At 41.7% G+C, this 23986-nt stretch overlaps 1 protein-coding gene across 1 annotated transcript in view; it reads right to left on the reverse strand.

Annotated features, from left to right (window-relative positions):
- Positions 1 to 587: 587 nt before the first annotated feature.
- pcdh1a (protocadherin 1a) overlaps positions 588 to 23986 on the reverse strand; it is a gene marked incomplete at its 3' end in the record, with an annotated part of 74771 nt that continues 51372 nt past the window's right edge. The window contains exons 3-4 of the mRNA XM_080040409.1: positions 19504 to 19723; positions 588 to 973 (exon numbers count right to left, since the gene is read on the reverse strand). Of these exons, the coding sequence (XP_079896535.1) occupies positions 588 to 973; positions 19504 to 19723 (606 nt within the window). The remainder of the gene's footprint in view (positions 974 to 19503; positions 19724 to 23986) is intronic.

Consider the following 23986-nt stretch of genomic DNA (forward strand, 5'->3'; position numbering starts at 1 on the left):
TTAAATATGCTAAAAATTCTGAGGCTTATTTTTTTTAATGTTTTTTTCTTCTTTTTTTCAGCTCACACCAGACAAAAATATATGTAGAACACACCATTCAAATGTATTTACAGCACTGTACATTAAGATAGGCCATTCCATTTAATTGTTGGTCAAAAATGGTATTCCTTCCGATCGGGCCAGACTGGCTGTCTATTAAATCATATCTAATAATGGCACAAGAGCACTGATCACGACTTTCCAATTCAACAGACCACTTCACTGTGTGTCTAACTACAACAATAATTAGTTAGTACTAAAAGTAGCAATCACCATCTGCATTTCCTTTTTCATCTTTTTCCAATCTCACCCATCGAGATTTTTGTATAAATAAATGAGCGAGTGCATCAATTAACCATGTGGAATTCTTAATAAATATGCTAATAAATTAATAATTTAAGGAAGGAAATGACATAAAATCAAGTGTTCATGCCAAGTGATTTTAAATGAGACAGAGCCTATTGTTACCTACAAAAACGGGCATTGGCTTTAGCACGTGTGTTTAGTGGACAGCCTGTTTTTCATTCTTTCAGATGGTGATAATTCCCTCACAGGTAAATTTCTCTTTTTGGAGTGTGGGCAGGAGGGGAGGTGGGTGGGAACTCGGAGGCAACACTCAGGGGCATCTCTTCCAAGGGGCAGTCTTGACTGGCGTCGTGACCGCTATTGGAATAGGCACTGCGGGAGGGCGGGAGGCGCGACCGGTGCTCCTCGCCGCCGCCACCACCACCCACTAGCCTGGCGCTCCCGTTGGCCAGGCGACCCAGGCTCCCTCTCTCCTGGTAAGGCACGAAGGTGGAGAGTTTGGGGGGGTTCCTGGTCTTGCGTACGGGGGAGGGATGCCCGGGCATCCAGCAGGCGTCTGAGTGGCCCAATTCGCTGCACTCTGTGGTACAATTTCCGGTCATTGCCACATCAGGGATGGAGCGGATGTCTGTGGGGCAGAGGAGAGAGGGAAAACAAGCACCGTCAGAGAGCTTCGTATGGATACTAATCAAAACTACATTTGTTCATTTTATTTTTTTTAAGTCATAAAAAGACATTTGTGAACAGACATGGTGCCATCTGAAGCACCCCATGAAACACACACCCCCCCACCCCTCCTTGATGTCTTTGCAGCTGTTGCTAAGCAGTCAGCAGCAGTTGCTATGTAGCTGTTGCTATGCACTGTGTAATGAGCACTACTGTGTGTGTTTGTGTGTGTGTGTGTGTAGTCCACTAGCTGATGTGATACATTGAGGAGAGATGGCGTGCTGTGTCTATGTCATTTAGAAGTATCCAACAGCAGTTTGTCAGGTATGTTTGTAATATATCACTGTGTTGTTAAAACGGCAGAGTATTGATTTTTATTACATGTGATTTGTATTCTGTAAATGGCGCTCCAAAATATGTGTCAAAATAAAAGATTGCAAGAATGGACAGCACACCACTGAGACACATACTGTGGAGCTACGGCGTTTGGTTATTGAGAGAATGGCTGGATCCCTCTGGGCAAAACTGTTGTTGAATGAGCTATTGATTGACAGTGCTGAAATGAGTTCCCTGCCCTTGATTATCATCCATTTTCTATTCAACTGTTCCTAATTAAATAAATGGGCCCATGACCCAGTGACCTCATTTTAATGTACAGGCTGTGAAAGCTCCAAAATAAGTTTGCTTCCAGCTTACAGTCAAGAGAATCACAGGGTTTGTGAAAGTAAAACTGCACTCAAGAACGCGTTTGTTTACCAGAACTGTGCAGCTGGCAGCCAACAGACCTGTTAAGCAGCCCACCTGTTGACAAGCTAAACATACAGCCCAGACGACGTAATGGAAATACCACTCAATTTATCTTTGTTATCCCTTCAGACTCAGACTACGACAGCCAAATCAATGTCTGTAAAAGGAGGAGCAGCCAACTAAGATCCTGTGATGTCGCCCCAAATGTAAACTTCTGATTGCTGTGATAACTGCATTACTGTACTGCCTCAATGCTGTCCACACCGCAAATAAATGCGTCCATCACCGTCTTGTTTTTGTGGCTGGTTGTGTGTGAAAGAGAGTAAATGTGTTGGCAGGGGAAGCAGAGAGCTCCGAGCAGAAAGATGTTGTTGCATGAGAATGATGCAAACACGAGAGATGACGTATAAGAGGCAGTGCTGAGGGTTCACTGCTAATACATGAAAATGCCAGCTTGACAGTGGCCTATGAGATGTACCATCAGCATTGTGCTCGTGACCAGTGGCGCGATAATTATCCAACTAAATGTCAGACCTATGAGGCTGATAAAGATACGGCATCCGGCCCCACCAGGGCTTCAATCAATCCAAAGACAAAGTGAAACAGCTTGTGTGAATTGCAAGGCACAACTTAAACCGCTTAATAAAAAAATTGTGGAAGGTATTTGTTCTCATTTTTCTTTATTTATGCCCCAAAATCATCTCTTATGGGTAATCCATATACAATTGTCCCATTGTTTCTTAAAGAATGCATAGCTTGATCTATTGTCGCCGTTAATCTCATTGTTCCAATAATCCCAAATTGCTAGCTGTTTCGACCATTTAATGCATTTACTTTACAATTGAACAATGTTCTGCCTCGTTCATGCTTAATTACGCCATTATGCTTAAGTGGCAAATTCTTCTCTTTGTTTACCCGGCCAAAGTCACTGATTCTTTTCAAATGGATGAACTACACTTTTTATGCCTGATTAGGAAAGAAGAAACTGAGTTTGGAGTTCTTTTCGAAGAGAAAAGAGAGACGACCGGGGCAAGCGTGAATATGTGAGTGTGTGTGTGTGTGTGTGTGTGCGCACTTGCATGATGATTGGAGTTTTATTTTCTCCGCTAAGAGCATTGTCTGTATGCATCACTGCAGTGAAATGGACTCTTGCTACAAAAGATGTTCATGTGAAGAGAGTTAGGAAGGAGAGGGTTGAAGAGTACGCTTCTGAGCACAAGCACAGTCGTGTAGGCATCTCCTCCAAAAGGATTTCACACTTGATTAAAACCTCTCCACAGCTTCCAGGAGGTTTATGCCACACCAAGCGGATTCGTGTAAAATTCGGCGTGGCTCCATAGACGAACAATCAGTGTGCGGGGGTTGAAAAAAGGGTTCCATTTACGCCTGTTTTCGAAAGAAAAACTTCACATGCCCCAATGGAGCAGGTTTCCTTTGTTTATGCATTAGAAAGTGCAATCGTTATGTGTGCATGTAAGGGCTTGTTAGAAATGCACGCAAACAGCGAAACCAGAAAAAAAAGCAGAAATGGGCCTATAGCTGATGTTTTATTTGCCTTTGGATTATTTCAGATTCAAAAAAGAAGGGATAAAGACATGAAGGTTAACACTGATTGCCACATCCTCAGAGACTGTCAGGTTTGTAATAGACTTTAGGCCTGCTCTGTTTAAGAAAATGAAATAATAATATATTATCATGATATGTTTTGGATTTATGTAATGTATTGCCAACTATAAGAAAAACATTAATGAAAATTGATACCATGCACCGGTGACAGAAATAGAGGCACATGCTGAGCCGTGCTTACCGCCATCAAGTTCCATACAATTAGCAATGACAGCTAAATACAGCGTCTGGCTTGCCATTTTCTTCCAACAGTGCCAATGCACACATCACACGACAGCCAGAGAGAACACAAGATGCTCTAATGCCAGCTATTTTAGGGTCATTACCTTGTCTGTTAGTATTTCATCATTATATCACATGCTTTTATTTATAAAGTAGCTTTGACATGTGATGAAATATATTCAACTGCAACCTGTCGTGTTTTGAGCAAGTGTTGCCACATGCTGTCATTACTCATCTACATACCGCATATCATGTCCAGTCACACATCAAAAACATGAAGGATGATAACAATATATTGGTTATCATGCGTTTGAGTGCTATGAGAGGGTGTGACATTTTCTCAAAGCACATGTTTTTACATTTGCACGCTCTGACCTTTCCGTCACACTCAAATCCCTACATGAAAAGAAGAAGAAAAGAAAATCAATACCGATAATTATACTTTTGCATCTGCCTTTTGCTGTGGCTATTAGCCATCTGCGGCTCAAGTACCCACTTACAGTGTGGCAGAATACAGTCTGCTCTGCGCATCCAAACACACTCCCACACTTAGCTGGAACCGTTCATTGTTTGAATATTGGGGTGGGCAGGATGAAGCACAATGAGTGAACCGTGGGGTGACAGAGCAGCTGAAAAGGCAGGGTGGTAAAAATTGGTATTTTCTCAACCCACTCAAGCCTGTTTCCTCCTGTACCTACACCTGAAATAAATCTGCTCACGGTCTGGAGCAAAACCCCTTTAGAGTTTATAGTCTTGTATGTCATGGTTGGAGAGCCAAGGTGGACAATGGAGAACAGATGGGGCGAAAAACCCCAACACTATAATGCCAGTGGCTGGATCAGGGCTGACTGGATTTAGAGAGCTTGTGATTTGGTTTTTTGAAGAAGCCGGTCCCTCAATGACATTTCTCACTCTGCACAGCAAAATTATTTTTCCTTCCTCTAGACCTGAAGATAGATTGCGTCTGACGCTTTTTTCCTTTTATAATGGGTCAGTCATATATATCTTTTGCTTAAAGCAATATCACAAGGAGAGAGGGAAAGAGAAAGAGAGAGAGAGAGAGGGAGAGAGAGAGAGAGAAAGTAAAACTAATGTTTCACCTTTCTACCACACTAACAAAATCAGCAACTCAACGGTGAACCTTTTTGCAAATGCTAAGAAAAAGCTTTTCCTACTGCAGTAGCCCTAGCGTAACATGCAACTCCACATTGCAGCTATACGGAGTCGGGGGGTACACACACAGAGAGCTTAACCCCCTGGCTGACAGATACATGTGAGAGGGTGGGTTTGCATGCTGCTTGCATCAGGGTGCCAGTGGGAGGTGTTGAGTGTCTGCGGCAGGCTTCCTCATCGTCTGATCCCCTGCCCACGGGCATGGGGGAAGCTGCCTCTTCCTGAGATTTCACACCGGCTCCCTCTACGTTTGATTGCAAATGCTGCCTCTCCCCCCACCGGCTGCTATCCAGCGTGTGTGCACCGCCACGCCGCTATGATCGATGGCGAGCAAATATAGGAGAGACCCACAGCTCATAAGAGGTATAATGGGGAAAAACAGCTACTCTCGTCCGGGAGTTTTGTGAGTGGTATTAATAGTGTATTTGTGGTACCCCTGCAAACGCTTCATGTGGTAAAATGACTAAAATGTTGCATGAATCTAAAGGGTTGGAAAAGAAAGAAGAAATGCCCTGCATCTGAGTAGACATTAGTGTCTGGCGCTGGCTATCAGTGTAATAACTGGGTGTGAATGTATTCTGTGGGTTGTCATACTCTGCTGTAAGAAAAACAAGAAGAACCCAGGGTTTTGTATTTCTTTAGCTATGACATGTCAAGTCTTGTTATCCGAGTGCTCAGAACAGTTTCTCACACTAAGCAGAAGCCACCAAAAACACTTTTTTTTTCTTTGCCTCTGGAGGGGAACATTCTTTTTTTAAGAGAGAAAAACTTGCTACAAGCGCACAAGCATAGTGTTGACATGCACAGTTTTTCCTTGCTCATTGTAATGGAATACAAAAGAACAATGGTGGAGTTTGTAACCTAAGACATGCACTGTCACGTCTCAAGTGCAAAATTAGAATGTGTGGGCTTGACGGCTTTGTCGCCTCACCTATAATAAAAAAAGCGATAAGTGAGGAAAAGGCTGCAGTTTGCCATTAAGTTAACAGTGCTGTGGTGTTATTCTGTTGAGCCATGGTTCAACTGCTCACATACACAGCATCACCTGCCTTCTCAGATAGACTTATTTCATTACAAAATATATACTACACGTGAATGCATCACAACTATGGAGGCAACCACAATTCTATCTCTGTTTGTGTCTCTAAATCTAAACGGTTAAAGCTGGAGTCAGCCATTCTGGAGAATGCTTGTTGTAAAAATCAGTGAATAGTTCCTCCTTGATACGCTACCTGTCCGTACTGTGTAAGCACTGAAAAGAAATGTGTTAAGACACAGCTTATGCCTTGTAAAGCAGGTATGTAAACAAAGAGTATGTTAACAAAGGGTCCCGCCTTAGCTAGGGACATGTCATTTTGTGGATTTTTCAGCGAATACACAGTATGGACAGGTAGCGGATTGTGAGGAGATATTCATTGATTTTGAGAAAGTTATTTTGACAACAACCATTCTCCAGATTCGCTGATTCCACCTTTAAATTATTTGGTGGAAGCTGGCTTATCAATTCACCGTCAAATTGTCCACATGAGGTGATGCCAGGATAAGAAATGCAATTGAGGTCTAAGGCCAGAGTGTGTGTGTGTGTGTGCGTGTATGTGTGTGTGTGTATGTGTGTGTGTGTGTGTGTGTCAAGAGTCTCCTTCACAGATTGAGGAAGGTCTGAATTCTGGGCTTCTTGCTGACAAGGGCTGATGAGTGGACATGTCGGCCAGAGGCACGTCAGGAGAAGTCCGCTACAGATTGTTTTGGCTGGTGATGCTACACCTCCTGTCAGCTCTCTCGCCGTCCACCATTTTGTCTCAGAGTTCCTTCTATTTGAAGACGTGCCGTTTGTACCACTGCCTTTGACAAAGCCTCAGCACCTGCTGCCAGACAGATCACACGCTATGCACCGGCTCCTCCAATTGAGAAGTTGATATGCGGTGTGAAATGTCAACCCGCGCACTAAGGCTTTGTCAAACTGTGACACACACAAGGCATCTTCAGATGAAAGAGATTCAAAACACTGGTGGAGGGCTGGGAGGAAACAGCTCTCCAAATGATGATATAGTTGCTTGTTGCGTGTTGTATAATCGTTTCTCTGTTGGCGCACGGGAGGTGTTTGAGGGAATGCTTGGGTAGAGAGCAGCTTCATGCATCTGCCCACAACAATATGTTTGGCTTACCGGCCAATTACGGACTGGAAATTGCATTCTGAACCCTTGACAGCAGAATATTGATCTGCGGCTGCCGCCAATGCAATAAAAACAAAAACAAATTATGTATCATGAACATAGGAGAGTCAAGTTTATGATTATCATATAAGTCAATGTCCCTTGACTACCCCTTGATTGACTCAGTTCAAACACTACGGTGAATAAATACAAAGTCCCAAGATGTTCCACAAATCCATTTGCATTAAGCCATTACACAACCTCCAGTACAGTACGTCTTGACCACAGACCTACTGCTATTCACGTTTTCATTTGCTTCGGAGGGAAAAGATGTCTACATCGTTTTGACTAAATCTTTTATTAGAGCAGTCGACTCGGATAATAAACGGCATTCCTTTGTACGCTTTCTCCAATCTTGTATTCATGCAGAGAGGGCGTCAGGGACTTCAGGGAGTAAAACATGTGCATGTTCGGTTTGAAAAGCACAAGTTAGACATCAGTGCCTAAATTTAGAAATTTGCATTTGTTCTTTAGGCCACAGCAGGTATTTTATTAATGCTGTTCATTTAAATCGTTATTGTTGGCCCGGCCACAGGAGGCATAGAGTGCAATACTAAACAGAGGCATGCTGATTAGAATTTAAATACAGCTATTGTGCAAGGACCCTACAATTGAACATCATGTACATGGACAGTATTAATTGTTTGGCATAGGGAATGAATACAATACAATAATTGTAAAGTGACAGTGTACACTTAAGCACTATTGAATAATGAAGAAAATGAATGCATTGACATTTTAGCTTTACCAGGAAACTGATTTTGTGAGGGGTTTTATAATCCTATCATATATTTATACTAGCCATGTGATAACCTGTATAATTACATTTGGGCCGACTCTGCTCCTTCTTCTCCCTCTGTCCTGAAATAGGAAACCTCCCATTTCTCATTCAGTTGTGTGTGTGTAATTTAATTAGAAAAAGCTCAAAGAAATGTAGACTAAATCCCTGTGGTGTGGGGATTGGACACTCAATAGGCCAATGATTTATAAAAAAAAAAAAAAAAAAAAAAAAAAAAAAAAAAAAAAACTACTGCATTACAATTTCTGCCCAGGTCAAGGAAGAAGAAGACAAGGGTATTCATTAGTTTGGAGAAAAAAAATAACTTGTTAAAAGGTTCAGAACGCATAAGCTGAGCGACTTGATTGACTCTGCTTTGCTTAGTTCTGCTGTGCGTGGATGGGTATGTCAACAGGCAGCAGACATCAGAGTACGGGAAAGATTAGCTTATATAAAACATGCCAGTCTCTATTTGGCTTGATAATTGGTGACAGCGCTGAGGTTGAAAGTGAAGTATGGAGTCGAGAAAAAGCACACCAAAAATACTTTTTTTTTTTTGTGAAGTTTACGACTCATGTTTTCTTAGGGAAATATTGTGATGATAATTAGACAGACTCTGCTATCACACAACCCTTCTCTGATTAGTGTGCGACATTTACTGGAAGAGTCACTTGTCTATTCCTGTCTCACACCCAAACGTTCCTTTCTTCCTCTTGTCTGAATGTGTCTTTCTTGGTCGCTGCCTTTGAAGCTTTCATCCTGCTTTAGGCTTTCACATTTGCACTCCATGGGCATTTATACCATGGTGGCAACACTCCAATGCCTGATATTAAGGAGGTGGAAAATGTATAATTTTGCAGAAAAGGACATTTTAAGACTTACTTTTAATGTTTGTTGCTCTAAACTTTTTTTTTTTTTTTTTTTTTTTAAATGTTTAAGAAACACTTACATAATGGCCTGTTCTACTCAGGATCTAGTAGTTACTGCCGCGTTGTCACCCACATACTTACCTGTCTCTAAGAGCCTCCACTTAGCTCCTTACATAATGCACTTTCTTGATTTCAGTAGAAATAGCCTTTTCTTTTGTACTTAGACCCAGGGAGGGATGACAAAATCAGAAAATATACTTACTAGCAAACCCAATGTGTTGACTGGACGTTACTGGTTCTATAATGGAATCACACCAATTGATGTGGGTATAACTCAATGGCATTTTATTTCAATCAATAAGAAAAAATCAAAGAATACCTTACATGTGATCTAAAGCACTAATTATCAAAGAAGGAATTGTTCCCCACAGAGGAATTTCCCCTGGAGTTCATTCCTATGCACCACTTTCATGCTCGTTATGTGTGCACTCATTCATCCTACAGTATTGACATGTGACACGGATGTCTTCCATGATCCATTTAGTTGTTGTTTTTTCTCCTCCTTCAATCAGGGCGTTATCTCTTCGCTAATTCTACCTTTGATCTCCAGTCTGCTGCTGTAAGAAGTGGCTAACTCGGGCGTGCTAACATTAGCTGCTAATTAGGAAACACCTGTGTAGTCTAGAGTAGAAAATAGAAACAAAAAAACACATTTTCAGAGAGTGCATTCTGGGTTGTAGTGAAATATTGTCTACACCTCTCCATGTCTTGTGGGCTACATAGCCTTGCCTATGGCTATGTTATTTCCCCAGGACAACTCTTATCATTTGATCGTACATCATGTTCTCAAACCAGAAAAAACCAAAGTGGTCAGGGCTCAGGGTGCTTTCAGAGTATTATGCAGTCTGGAAGCAATCCAGGCAAAATGCATCTATCAGCATGTGTTATAAATAGATAACCGTGATTAACATTAATTCACACTGATTTAAATAATACAGTCACAGGAGTGTACTTCATTTTAATGCCAAGTATGGATAAACATCGACATAATCTCTGAAAATCCGATCTTTAGAATCATGTAAACAGCCCATGCAGTGGCTAAGTAATGACCCTGGAGAGGCGAGAGTTTTGTTTGACCATTTACTGCAGAAAGAGAGTTGCTGCATGACTGACAATTTCTGCGGGGAAAGTCAGCGTACTCAAGCAAGTCGGACGGAAAGCTCTGTTCCCACATTGCTCTGAACAACATAGCTATTCGTTTGGAGCTAGGACAATTCAAATTTATGACATGATGAAATATGAAAATTGCCTTTTGTGTATAGCAACGGCAGCAATCTCCCAATGCTGCTCTGTATACCCGTATACACCCTCAGCCCAGATGATAGCTTTTTTTTCTGACAGGGCTTTGATTAAGGGAACGGGGGAAAAATATCACATGGAATCGGATGGAGCATGAGTCATTAAGGGAAACTGCACATTTGCAGCCTTTAAATATGGACCTTAAGAGGAACGCAAAGCGCAGGAGGCAGCAGGGGGTCATTGCGTCGGCTTTAGAGACCAGCATGATTCCACCCTCCCAGCCCCTCCCCCCCCCCCTGTTGCTCCTGACTGATCCACAGCATTCAGATGCCAACGTTTGATTGACTTTTCCACGCTTTCCGCATGGTGAAGACGAGCCAACGTTCATGCCGTTTGATGTTGTTTAAACCCGGCGCCAACAGAAATAATAATCTAACACAATAACACTGTTGACCTAATATTTACTCAGATAAGAGAGAGGGTGGGGGTTGGTGGCAGGAGCACTTAGGCATATTTTGGAGGCCAAGTGTGTTGGATAATTGAATGAAGACCACAAGGCTTGTGTATAAAAAGGAGCATTAAGGCGGCAATATAAATGTTTTATCGCATTAAAAATAACGTAAATGGAACGGACATCCACTGCATGGTGAGATAATAAAATTAATATTTAATGAACCGATGGGTAAATTGGGTCAAGTACACAGTGCACAAGTCTGGGGTCTGTCATTGACCCTGTGTGTGCATGGCTGAATCTGCAAATTTGGCTAATGCACGGAAGTTTTTCAATGAGATTGTTTTTAACAATTTGGGGCTTATTCACCAAGTTTTTGTGTTATGTGATTGTGGCTTGTGGTGAGCTACACTGGGGCTATGTTGTGTCATAGCAATTATAGCAATAAAGCAGAAAATCAGCAAGAGAAGGGGAAGAAAACCGCAAATGCACACTAAGAGTGAAGATTGCTGTCGCTTTTTCTTTCTTTTGAAAGTGGTTGCACTTGCCATCTGTTTTTTTTCAGTGCCTGTGGTGGCTGCGTGTTTTGATGGGTACCTCATCTCCAGGCTAGATACTTCTTCAAAGTAGACAGCTCATCAAGATGAGTGACAAGTGTTGGGGCCTTGCAACATGACCATCTTGAAAGGAACTTACCCAAAGGGAAAATAAAAAAAATAAAAGAACATATAATTGAGGTAAGCAAAATTGACCTGAAAGAGATGCATAAATATTTGTGTGACTCTGATACAGTTTGGAGCTAGCAAAATATCTATCACAATTTTAGAATGAAGTCAACTGTGCTCTAATTAGAGTAGAGATCCAGCAGAAATGCATGGTGGATCATCCTTCATAATTTGAATTACTTTACTTTTGGCTCGAGAACAGGAGCTCTTAAAGGAAAGCTTGAGCCATAAAGCGAGTTTTAAATGCCAGGAATTTGTAGAACTAATGAAGATGTCACTGAGAAGATCGATCAAAAAGCCCTGTCCAAACTTGATGATGATGATTTAGCTTAATAGGGCAGAAAAATACTACTTATGTCACTTTAAATGCATAACACTGTAACATGCTTGGCCACGAGGTTAAGCAAGACTAATTCAAGTCATTTCTATTCAGCTTAAGGCATGCAGAATATTGACTGCATGATATACCATGTTAACACAAAACTGCAAATTAAGAATTGATCCCTTCTCACCGGGAGGATATTTCCATTCGTCAAAAAAACATGACTGCTGCTTTCCACTTAGCGTGAAGAGGACATTTTATAGTAGTCATTGAGTTTGTAAGGTCCTTGAACTGCAGTGAATTTTGAGATATACCCTCGACTGGCTGTGAGAGAGCCTTTAAAAGCGGGGAGCGGCTCAATTCCTCTAGTAACTCACCGAAAATAAGGAAATGCATGTCAGCTCCATACACTACGATTCCAGTCCCTCAAGTGCCATCCATCATTGAAGGGCAGAACACTAGTTAGAGTGAGGTTCAGCGGCTCCCTCCGTCCCCATCACACTATGATGGAGAGATGACCCCCCGGGGCCCTTTCTCTGACAGCGGCTTGAGCAGCCCAGACCGACTGAGGGGTTGAAGTAGATGTAGTCCATAGCCAGCATCTCCGCCCAGGTTGCACAGCGCTCTATACCTGCTCTATGAATCACATTTGGGGTGAAACTGGGTAAGACCCATTGAGAGCAACACAACTCTACCACCATTTTCTATTTCTGAATACCTAATTATCCTTAAAGTGTCAACCCACGTGTGCCACGGACCTGCCAGTGGACACTCTGAAAGGAGCATCTCGTATAGCCTCGAGCTACACCAGGCTAATTAAACATTCTCCAAGTGTCTTTATAAACTTGTATGTTCAAGCCCACGTTTACTTAGACCACCACCTCCAAACCTGCTGCTTCAGCATGCTGTTGCCCGGACTCACTGGCATGACAAGAGCAGGCAGCCTGCTATCCAATTTTTCCCAAAGTACAGAGAGCCATCCACTTTTGTTAGAGTAATACATGAGCACATCTACAGCTTAGGGATACATGCTTAGGCACACTGGCTCACTCATTCATTTTACAAGCTTAGTGCTAAAACCAGACATTTTCAGTGGCTGCGTGGTGTTAAAAGCACTATGTATGGAACACATTACGTGTACTCATATATGTGTGTACAATTCATTCTGCGCATAATTCAAAACACTTATCGAGCTTTCCATCCATGTTCTGTACATGTGGGTAGGAGCTGAGTAGCAAGGTCTCAATTAAAATGACTGAGGGACTGGAAATCTGTCAAAAGAAAATGTTCAGGAAATTGTTTACTAAATAATTTCCCCTCTCCTCTTTTTTTCATTATTCATACCACATTTTCTAAATTATTACATATTTTTTTCTGTTTACTGTTTTTGTTTAACATACTAACTCACACCCACGTACAGATAGTAAAAAATAAGAAATACCTCAACTTAAAAACCTCTTCTGATTCTTACGTATTCAAACTGAAAGAACCACGACATGTGAGTATCACTGATGCTACCTAAGTCTTCCAGTCAGCTGGACACAATGATGAAACTACAGAGAAATCGCTGTGTAAAAAATGAGGTAAGTATGAAATTGAATGTAAGGTGTGGCTTCATTTGGATAATGAGGCTTCTATTCTGGTACCAACTAGATTTCACATTTCGCTGCAGCACACAATTATACAACAGTTCATTTTTAGAGACAATAAGCCAATGTCATACTTTGCAACACTTAATGGTCTGAGCTGTGATACCGTGTCCTTTCTCTCTCATACGGCTCTGTTCAAAGGTCTGGCCTGTCTGCAGTCATTTGATGAAACACTACAATGTGTGTGGCCAAAGTCTGTGGGCAGGGGTGTGTAGTTCTCATTGTTGGTGTCCACATAAGCGAAAGCACATCTCAGATTCAAATTGGGCATAGGGAAATCGAGACACATTCACAACTTTGATGCGTCGCCACATCATCAGTTCCACTTTGGATTCAGCTGCATTGTCGCATAAAGTCATTTGTAAAAAAAGGGCTATAGTCAACCATTGTCCATGGTGTCGGAGCCTAATCCAGGTTAGAGAGTTTAATTCTGCTCCAGTTAGGGCTCTTTCCAGTGACCTATTTGCTCCGAAAAAATACAATTACAAACAATTGGAGGGTAACAAGCAGCAGCGGTTGATGTGAGCACAGCATAATGCGTGTGCTAGAATGAGCTCGGAATTATAAGCGTATTACTCATGACAACTTGCCCCGGGGGAACAATTGCGAGTATTATTATTTTTTGTCTCCACAGAAGCATCCATAAAAGTGCCAGTTCCGTGACCTGTCCTTTCCCGGGTGGTGGCGGCAGTTCCAGGAGTGTCTAGCATTGGCTCCTTTTTTGCTAGTACAGGATAGCGTGGCCTCTTTGCACTCTGTAGTACTATAGCAGGGAGGGACTCTGACAAGGCACAATGACATCTGTCTGAGGAATCCCCACACCGTCGCATCAGCAGGCTATACTGGCACCCGGGCAGGGGGCCAAGCTGGCACTCATAGGACAAACAAGCCCCATTAGTCTGACTTTCTGCCTCTACGTCTGCACTTCTTCCTCCACATCCTTCTTACTTTAAAGACTCTGGAAGCCATGGTCCAAAATTGTACAAACATCCAATACATGATATCAAAGTTGGGTGTCTCTATCAGCTTTTGCAAAAATCAGATTGAACATAAATTTGCTGAAATATTATAAAACTGTGTTAGAAAAAAAGGATTTGTTTACCGTCTGGAGTCTAGACCGTTTGACAGGACTGTGCGGGCGTGGCTGTATCAAAAGGACCCAATGGCAACAGTTTTTATAGAATTTTCGAGCAGAGAACTGTCGTGATTGATTCAAAAATACTTAATGTGTAATAAGAGCCAGAGCGTAGCCCACCTCATCGAAACTGAATTTCTGTGAAGCTTATCGCACTTAAATGACAATATTTTTTCATTTGGATATGAATATGCCTTGTTCTTTTTCGGATGCTTACTATCATGGACCTAGCTCCCAAAATGACATGGTAAGAAGGATTTTGTGGATTTGGGTTTACAGGGGCTTTAAAGTGTTTCCCATGCTTTGTACCCAAAAAAATCAAATGTTCACAGGGGAATCATGATGTTAAGGCTGCAATAGCTAAAGCAGTGTCACCCTGAATCATACTGATAAGGCAAGAACTGAAAGCAGAGGGGGAAAAAAAAAATTATTCCGACAGAAGTTCAAAAAGAACAAATATACTACCCCTCCATGCATCGTCAGAGAGATCTAAGGCAGGAAAAATCAGACAGCATTACTAAAGAACCTCATTATCATGCAAATTAAATTTATTCCATTTTATCTCAACCTTCTCAATAACCCAAATGGCAATGAGTCCACACAGAGGAAGACACAGGGAGACCTCACGCTGGGCAACCGGCCATCAGATTTCCTCCATCTGTAGTCAATTGAGTTTGTGTGTGTGTGTGTGTGTGTGTGTGTGTGTGTGTTCCCACGCAGACTAGTACCTGTCTTCAATCCACCTGTGTCCTATCAGTAACTAACCCTTATATCACAGCCAAGATGCCTAAAGCCCCTATCTCACTGGGCTGCGACAGTGTGCGACAAGTTGGAGACACAAAATTGCGACCAAATATGCAAATTAGCGACAAATTTCACTTGCAGTCTCACTGAGTTGGTTCCTCACGACACGTTTGCGAATATCCTGCCCAACACCTTAAAGGTCCATGCCCAACACTTGCCAGGAGGTCACATTTATGTCTCGCGAACGTCTGGCGCACTTTCTGACTCGCGGAAACTAAATTGAGAAGGGTTTGCGACGCGTTGGAGACACCTGCGACCACTCTGAGGCTGTTTTGAGACAGATTTGTCGCACACTTTTTTTGAACATGTTCAAAATTCATGCGACAGGACTGCGCGGCTCTGCGACTCATGCGAGGAAATTGAGACCTCCGCGAACGTTTGGAGACAGTTTAGAGACTCGTTTGCGAATGAAGTCTCCAACTTGTCGCAAACAGTCGCAGCCCAGTGAGATAGGGGCTTAACCACTGATGCACAGAAGAGTGATTATTGTCTAGGTTGGTCCCGACATGCTGGTCAAACCTGTGTCTGCAAGAAAAGGGAGGAGGCTGGTCTATCAATGGTCCTGGATGACTCACACCCAGAGTACTTAGGCAACATAACATTAAGATGGAATGCATTGAGATACTACAGTATGTGAAGTATTGTCTCGCTAAAAACGGGAATATTTACGCTTAAAAAAAGTTCTGTGTTTAGACGCCATTTTTCAAAAAAATATGATCCAGGTGCACACTTCTGAAAATATGTACGTAAACCACTGTATGATGCATGCCAGGCCAGTAGTTGGTGATGAAAAACATGGCACTTGTTAAAGTGGAGCCTGTTTACATAGCGACGCTGCAGTGGTATCCAGTTTTAAGGGTTTTCATTTGGATCCCCCCCAAAAAAATACTGTTGTCATGTGAATAAACTGCCAGCACGTAAAAATACTTTAGCATATTATGTTAAAAAACTTTGCAGAGTAAACAGCTTCGAAATCTAACCAAGTCAACTCATGGATTCAAGACAAGACATTAAAGTGGATTGATGTCATAGTTTGCGATCCATAGGTCTTGGATATTGGGGACTACTTGAAAAGCATGTAATAAAAAACCCCTCTATATGATGCATAATCTGTGTGAACCAGTCAATATTAAACACTGTGAATCACTTTGACTTAAACTCAAAATCTGATTTGCAGTGTCTGAGATACGGTGGATGGACAGATGGGACAGACAGAAGGATACACATCCTCCTCCTCTGATTTCACTGTACAGGACAAATCATGCTTCTTGAGGACAACCAGATATACAGAATAAGCAGTTTTCAGGCCGTCTGAAGCAATCCATTTAAAGAGAATTAAAGAGCTCAGTGATTATTATGAGAGTCTATCAACCTAAAACAGCAGTGTAATCAAAATGATTTAGAGATTCGGGGTGTGATGGAACACCCACCCAATGCAAACGAGTGTGTGTGTGTGCATGCGTGTGTGCGCCTGCATGCATGCATCCCACGGATAAACATTTCCTATGAGATTAACCAACAGTTGAGCGGTGTGCACGCTACACGCATGCACATACGAGTGGATAATACGCATGGGGAAAGTGAAATGGAGTGCACTCTAACACAGCCTGAAGATAGGAATTAGAAAAAAAAGTGGGAGGAGGGAGCAGCTGCTCAGGCGTACGAATAAAAAGGAACTCCAGAAAATTAATTGCTGCAGATCAGGCAGCATACATGACATATCAGAAATGTTATTACTGTAGTTTGAATCTGCTTTTAATTCCAAAGCTGAGCAGCGTAGGGGAATATGTTGATGTCTACTCCAGTGAACCAGGAGATTGTTACAGACCACATACTCTCTCCTCTATGCCACCTAGTTTAATAAACCAAGGTCACACTGTATAACTGTATAGTCTGCAATAATCTTGAAGAATACAGAATTAAACTCAAAATTCACCAACTTAAATGTACAAATTAATAACACATTATTTTCTAATAACCTCTGTCTGGTATTAACATCCTTAAAAGTTGCATATTTTAAATAGAGAAGTTGAACGCACTGGGATGCAGTCACACAGGCTCCACAAGTTGACATTATACCAGTCAAATACAAGGTAAAGGTCTGACTAATACCATCATTTCAACAAATATCCAGATTTGACCTAGAATTGACCATGAACGCCATCACTTTCCACTGCAATCCACTGACACTGACTTAACATGTAAATCTACCACTGTCAAGAGTTCAACTTGTATAACAAAAGACCCATCCGTGTCGATATATTTCCGGGGCCAAGTGATGCAAAAGCTGACAGTCATGGGGCTTCATGTATTGCCTTTTATCCAACTTAAATGGAGTGACACATCATGCTCACCTCCCAATTTTTGGCCTGTCAGTCATCTCTTCTGCAATGAATAAAGCCCCGCACAAGTAAAACCTGTCACTCTGTCTGTCAAATGCTTAAAAAAAGAAAAAAAATAACTTGGCGTCGTCATCCAGGTTGAGCTGGGGAGGTATTCCTACGTCTCGTTAGATTTTTCCTTCTGATCCTTCATTTTATGTGGGCTTTTTGTTATCTCCCTGAAGGGGGAATCACATTTTAATTATGTCTATCCTTGGTTAGCGGTTCATCTTCACATCTCCCCTGTCCTATGTGCTCATCCTATGGGCTTTGCTTCCTTGTCAGGGACTCACAGTCCCTGCTCCCTGTCACAAACTAACATCTGCCACCATCTTGTGCCATCTTTTCATTCTTTAACTGCTCCCTCCATCTCCACTCACAATCTTGCTCTCCAGCAGCGGACAACAAAGAGCCCCCTGTCTGACAAAACCCGTTTTCTGCAGATGAGAAAAACACAATAAAGAGGCACAACAGTAGAAAAAAATAAATCCATATAATAAAAATCGTAAGTGCAAAGAGCAAATGGAGATAGTCAACTGTTGGCTCCTTGGCTATGAACAGCTGACTTGTATATGAGGTGACTGAATCTATGTATTACATGTAAATGTAAAGCAATCCATGACCTCTAAAGGGCCAGAGGGAGGTACAATATTGGCAGGGGTTTTTCTCTCCTGCCCACACACACCTTCGCCCCCTCCTATCCTTGAATGATGGTGTGATGGACCAACAAATAAACACTACACATTTGCAATAGCGGTAAATAAGTTTGCTGAGATGAGATCTGACACAACTGTCTTAATAATTAGGCAGCGCATCACAACACAAGATACAACACTAATAATAGAACCTTGTCATCTGCTGTGTTGGTGTGACGGTGACACATTCTAGCCTTTGATCCTACAATGGTTTGCAACTGTGAGTGCTTGATTAAAAATAAAAATTATATATATATATATACCGTATATATATACCGTATATATACTTATTTAAAAACACAAAAAACAATTCCAAAGACAAGATGACAAAAGGGAACATTGGTGTAATTTTCACTGACACTGTGACAACATTAGCCCTTGCTGATACAACTTCTCAACTTTGTATAGGACAGTAACAGCCTTATTACTAACCATTAATAACCCTACTCTATGCAGAAAATGCTCCTGAGATAACTAATAATATAGAAATATGAGGGGAAGGGTGAGAGGTTCTATACAACATGCAAACTACCACCATGTAAAAGTGTATAATCCAGGGAGCAGTGCACCGCAATGCAATATAATTACTGGAATTGCACCATGTGAATCACTTATCATAGTGTCTTACAAGGCAGGTAATGCATTATGTTTGGCAGCTTAAGGCAGCAAAATGGTTATTATGATACACAGCTCACAGAATAGTATTTACAGCTTGGGCTATGGCTTTTTATTTATTTTTTAATATGGACCTATGCTGAGACCATCAGTGTTCAGCCTGTGGATTGATTACTGTGCCTAGAAAATGATGCGTCCTCCACTCCTAAGCTGCAGTGTAACTAGGGTGCAGGTAGCGGCGAAGGGAAATGCTTAGAGTAAACAAAGTGTTGTCTGCACAGATGTCATGGTTCAGATTTATTTAGAGGGCAAATGCTCCATTAGTTGGGCTTTTTAATTAGCACACTTGTGAGAGAGGGTCATTAAGGATGTCTGACAGAGGACCTGCTGATGAGGAGGATGGAGATACTGCTAACCCACAGTTACCACACACACACACACACACACACACACACAAACATGCACACACACACACACATACTTAGAGATCTGCTTAAAATCCAATAACATTTCACACAGTCATCGACAAACACAGCAAGTCAACGTCACGGGTGCCACAACATTTCCACTCTAAAACAGCCAGCGCGCACAAAAACAAATCTCCCCCCAAAATGTCTCCGTTGCCAACAACACCACACACACACACACACACACACACACACACACACACACACACACACACACACACACACACACACACAAAGAGAAAGCCTATTAAGAGGCATTTACATTTAAATACATATTCATGGAGAACCCGACCACATAACGGAGGGGGATTGTCATCGTACCATTTTCAGGGTGCTCGGTCTCTCCGATGCTGCCATCTGGAGTGGTCCTCTCGTAGTGGTCCTCGGGCAGGGTCAGGGGTCCGATGCGGGGACCGGATGAAGACTTACTGCTGGGGGTTTCTGATTCGTCCAGGCCGCTGTCATAGTAGCTGTGCTGAGAGGCGTCTTGCAGATCCTGCACAGGGTTGGTGGTGGAGAAGGTCACTCTCCGATGGGGGTGCTAGAGAACAGAGGCAGCAAAATGCATATCTTCAGCACCACGAGGAAAGGATTCTCCAACTATACTTACCCTGTGTTCCAATACCCATACTTCCCTGATATTTAGTATTGATAAAAAGATAATTAGGATGTCCCAATTTTTGTGGTTAGATGCAGGATGCTTAAAACTCCCCGGATGCCTACTACATCAAGTAGGGAATTGTAGTGTGGAAATCAGCTCGCTTTTTGGGCAATTCTCACCCAACCAATCCTGTGAGCACCAGAAGCGACGTCAAATCGATGGAGCCTCCATATATGAAAACAACCAGGAATGCGGCAGATATATAAGCAAGAGGCAAGATCAAGGTGCAATGTTATGATGAAATAAATAAGTAAAAGTATTTCACCATTGTGTGCCTGCTGCATACTAAATAGATTTGTTTTGTGATCAGCTATATTCTATTCTATGTAGAATAGAAACAAGAAAGAGTATGCCATTTGGAACGAAGGCACACTTTTCCTTTTGCTTGACGGTTCCATGGACACACCCAGCTCAAAACTGTGTCATTAATTACTACTGTCTGAATAGTCCAGGCCCTATAAAGTTCACTTTTCAAAAGTCAGAAAATAGTATTAAATATTAAACACTCTTAAATATTCAATAGTCTTTTGCACTATTATTATGCTGGGGATTATATAAGGTGGAAGTATATGAACAGTGTGAGGTTAGGGACTTCAGGGATTGTGCAAATTAGCAGCGGTAGAAATGGAATACATTTTGCCCAAAAAATATACTACTACTACAAATAAATTATTAAAATGTCCCATATTGTACCAGAGAATTCAAATATGGGGGGGGGGCATTTTTAAATATGCTGTATGATACTGTGCTGTTTGTGTAAAGAATGATTCAAATCTGTTTGTATGCGGTGTACAATGCATATGGGAATTGTACTACGTGTATGTTCCAAGAAGTTGCGTTTAGATTAATGTGTCTACACTGCCACATATTTCTCTACGGAACAAATCCTGGCAAGTTGATACCATATGTAATGTTCAACTCTGTACACCTCATCTAAGATAATTAAATAGCAGAATGGGAACACTTTAGTTTGTTCAGTTTTTTTCCGACCGTCCATCTTATCGAGAGCTCCAGATGGAGGCGGAGGAGGGCGTGTACAGAGAGCATAACAATGCACATTATTGTCATTCTCACAATTATTCTCCGAACCTTTACTTGGATAAAAGTAGAGTCTGTAAAGCAATACAAAAGGAGTTGTATGGAGACGGTTTTTTTAATCCATATTTACAATGCACATTGTCTGGGAGTATGCCTATACTTTTGGACAGCTGTGAGAGCAAAGAATATAAACAAGTTTTGTATAGGGTGTCACAGAGGGGTGTGAGAGAATTATTATTCTGACAACGTTTCATTTTTCTAAATCTGATACCGCCAAATGAATTCTGATGACAAAGATTGGTACACTAATCAGTAGTCTCAGTGAGCTCCTTCCTATCTCCATTTCATAATATTATCCCTTTTCCACAGCTTTTGATGTTCGAGCGAGTGGAAAGCCAGACAATATTTCTACAGTCTTACTAATAATGAATCCAAAGGAGGTCTAAATAACACTTACAAAATGAACAAAGCAGATATTTGGACAATATAAATTGTGACGTGTCACTACGTTGCCAGCATTTGAATACATTATTAGCCGGGAGTCAATGAATGAATGAAAATACTCATGATGTCCTACACTTCAATGCTTTTTGAAGTGGAGCAAAGCGCCATATTATAAATCATTCAAGATCACACCCTTTATCAAATTGAATGGCTTGTAAATACAGTTAGGAGACCATTAAATTTCCTCTTCCAAAAGATCAGTTTACTAATGGCTACTTACCAGCGATCCACAACAGAAAGATGACTCCTTACAGTGCACACATGCAGTCGCACTCTCTTCCCCACTGGCCCCGCCCCCACACATGAGCACCTCTCGTAAAAGTCAGGAAAGCACTGATACAGCAGAACAGGCCTGCCTCTGCTGCACTCGGCAGCCCAGATCAATACCCCAGCCCTGTGCTTTCTACCATTCAACCACTTTTCTGGCAAACAAATCCATGCCAGAAATCGTTGGAACCATCAGCCTTTTAGTACGTACACACACCACATATTGAGAAAATGGAGCTTTCGGAGCTTAGGTAAGTACTATAAACGCTGTGTTCTGAATACTGCGAGTGGGCTTCAATAATAGGTTCCAGAAAAATCATCTCCTCTTCCCAACATATTCTCAACCAAATCATATATTCTACTCTCACAGCACAGATGCTGCATCTCTTGGTTCTTTCATTTAAATAGCGATAACTTCAGTTCCATGTTGCGTCATGTGTTTTTTCTCCCAGCCGTGTTACTACATCACTACATCCATACATCACACATGGTATACAGTAATGAAGGTGTCTTGGACCTCTCTGTATTCTATAACATTCAAAAGCAGAATTTTCATACACAAACGAAAGATTGCTTAGAGATTGCATTACAAAAACCCACCGTCTATATTTGTGAAAGTCATTGGTATGTTTGGTGCACAAATGACCAAGCATACAATTTGTGGGTTACCAATGAGACCTTTGTTTTCTTTCTCTTAAACATGTTCTTTGATATGTGTGCATCAATACACAATAAAACCTTTTAACTGTAAAAAGGACTCATAAGCTACGCGTTTAGCTAAAAATACAAAATAAGAGCACACAGAGTGTATCATTACTCATGAAGAATATAAATCACATTGATTATTGTAATTCAAATTCTAACAGCACGGAGTGTGTAAATGGACCATACTTAACAGCAGGTCTCAATAGAGACCATTCAATTATTTTACAATTTCTCTTCTGTAATATTTCATTACCACGGTGGTACCACACAAAGGCTATACATTTCAATGGAGCATTCTTTAAGAATATGATTGAAGGGCCTCTGAGGCTCTGATGCCTTTTTTAAAATGTAAGGGGCGGCATTTAGTTGTTTAAATATGGATTCTTGCTTAAACCTCTCTCCTGGAGGCATCACTCCAGAGAGTCAGCAATGTTTCCTGGGTATGATAACTAGCTATAAGGATGGAGAGAGATGGGGAAATAGATTCTCTCCCTTTTTTAGTCAGAGAACAAATCCCTTTGCCAGGCCTTGGGGGGCTGCAGGGATGCGGCAAGACGGAAGGAAGGATGGAGAGGAAAGGGGGGAAGGCTGAGCAAGGAGTGGGGAGTTGGTCAGGCAGACACGGACGGCGCTTTGGCTGGAGGGGACAAGCAGAAGGATTAGATGCTGGGAGACTTGGGGGCGGGAGAGAGAGAGAGAGAGAGGGGGGGGGATTGTTTGGGCAGCATTGTGCTAGCAGTATGAAGCTATAGGGCTGAGAGAATGAAAGAGGGGGATATTTATGATGACATCGTTCTGAAATTCATAACCCCAATTTTCGAATGGGCCAACGAAAAAAAATGGCCCCCATTTGTACGCTTCCTAATATTACAATACCGTTGCAGAGGAAGGGAGATACAGCAGGGGTATTCTATCTCAGAACAAAAGGCATATTTTAATAGTGATAAACAGCAACCATTCACTGTCTGTACCTAGAGCTACCCGAAGCCCTTTGGACTTGGAGCCCGTTTTTTTTTCCTTTTGGACTGACAGAAATATAATTTTATGAACAACTACCCCATAATAATTTCAAGCCACACATGGTTAGAGCAAAATATTTCCCTTGCTACATGTATATGGCAGAGTCAGGAAGAGAGGCTGCCAGCTAGTCAACAACAAAGTTGTTTCTACAATTAAATGCTGTATGCATGATTTTCCCTTTATACAGTGACAAACCAGTTCCCCACCACTGCATTATATTAACCAAAAATAAAATAATTGCTGCATGTCCAATGTCCATCTATTTTCCTGAGGCTATTCAATGCAATGGATCTTATCCTTATCTACACACCAACTACCCAAATCACCTTAGAGCTGAGATTGTGACGGTTACTGCTTTGAACATAAATGCATTTGAAAAAAACAGCTGTACCCACACCTACACTGAATGACATTCTGAGCCTTTGTTTTCTGTCTACAACCTTGCAGGCACATAATGGTGCTATCTCAGAAATATGGGCCTGTACCTGAGCTAGTCAACTATGAATGAACAAATCAGTCCCTCCTCGTTATGAATCACATTTATATGCGAGGTTTGCACACCACATCACCTTGATTCAAGTTCAGACGTACAAGAAGAGAAATGAAAGA

The sequence above is a fragment of the Ammodytes marinus genome (assembly GCF_949987685.1).
Source record: "Ammodytes marinus genome assembly, chromosome: 14".
Classification (NCBI taxonomy): Eukaryota; Metazoa; Chordata; class Actinopteri; order Uranoscopiformes; family Ammodytidae; genus Ammodytes; species Ammodytes marinus.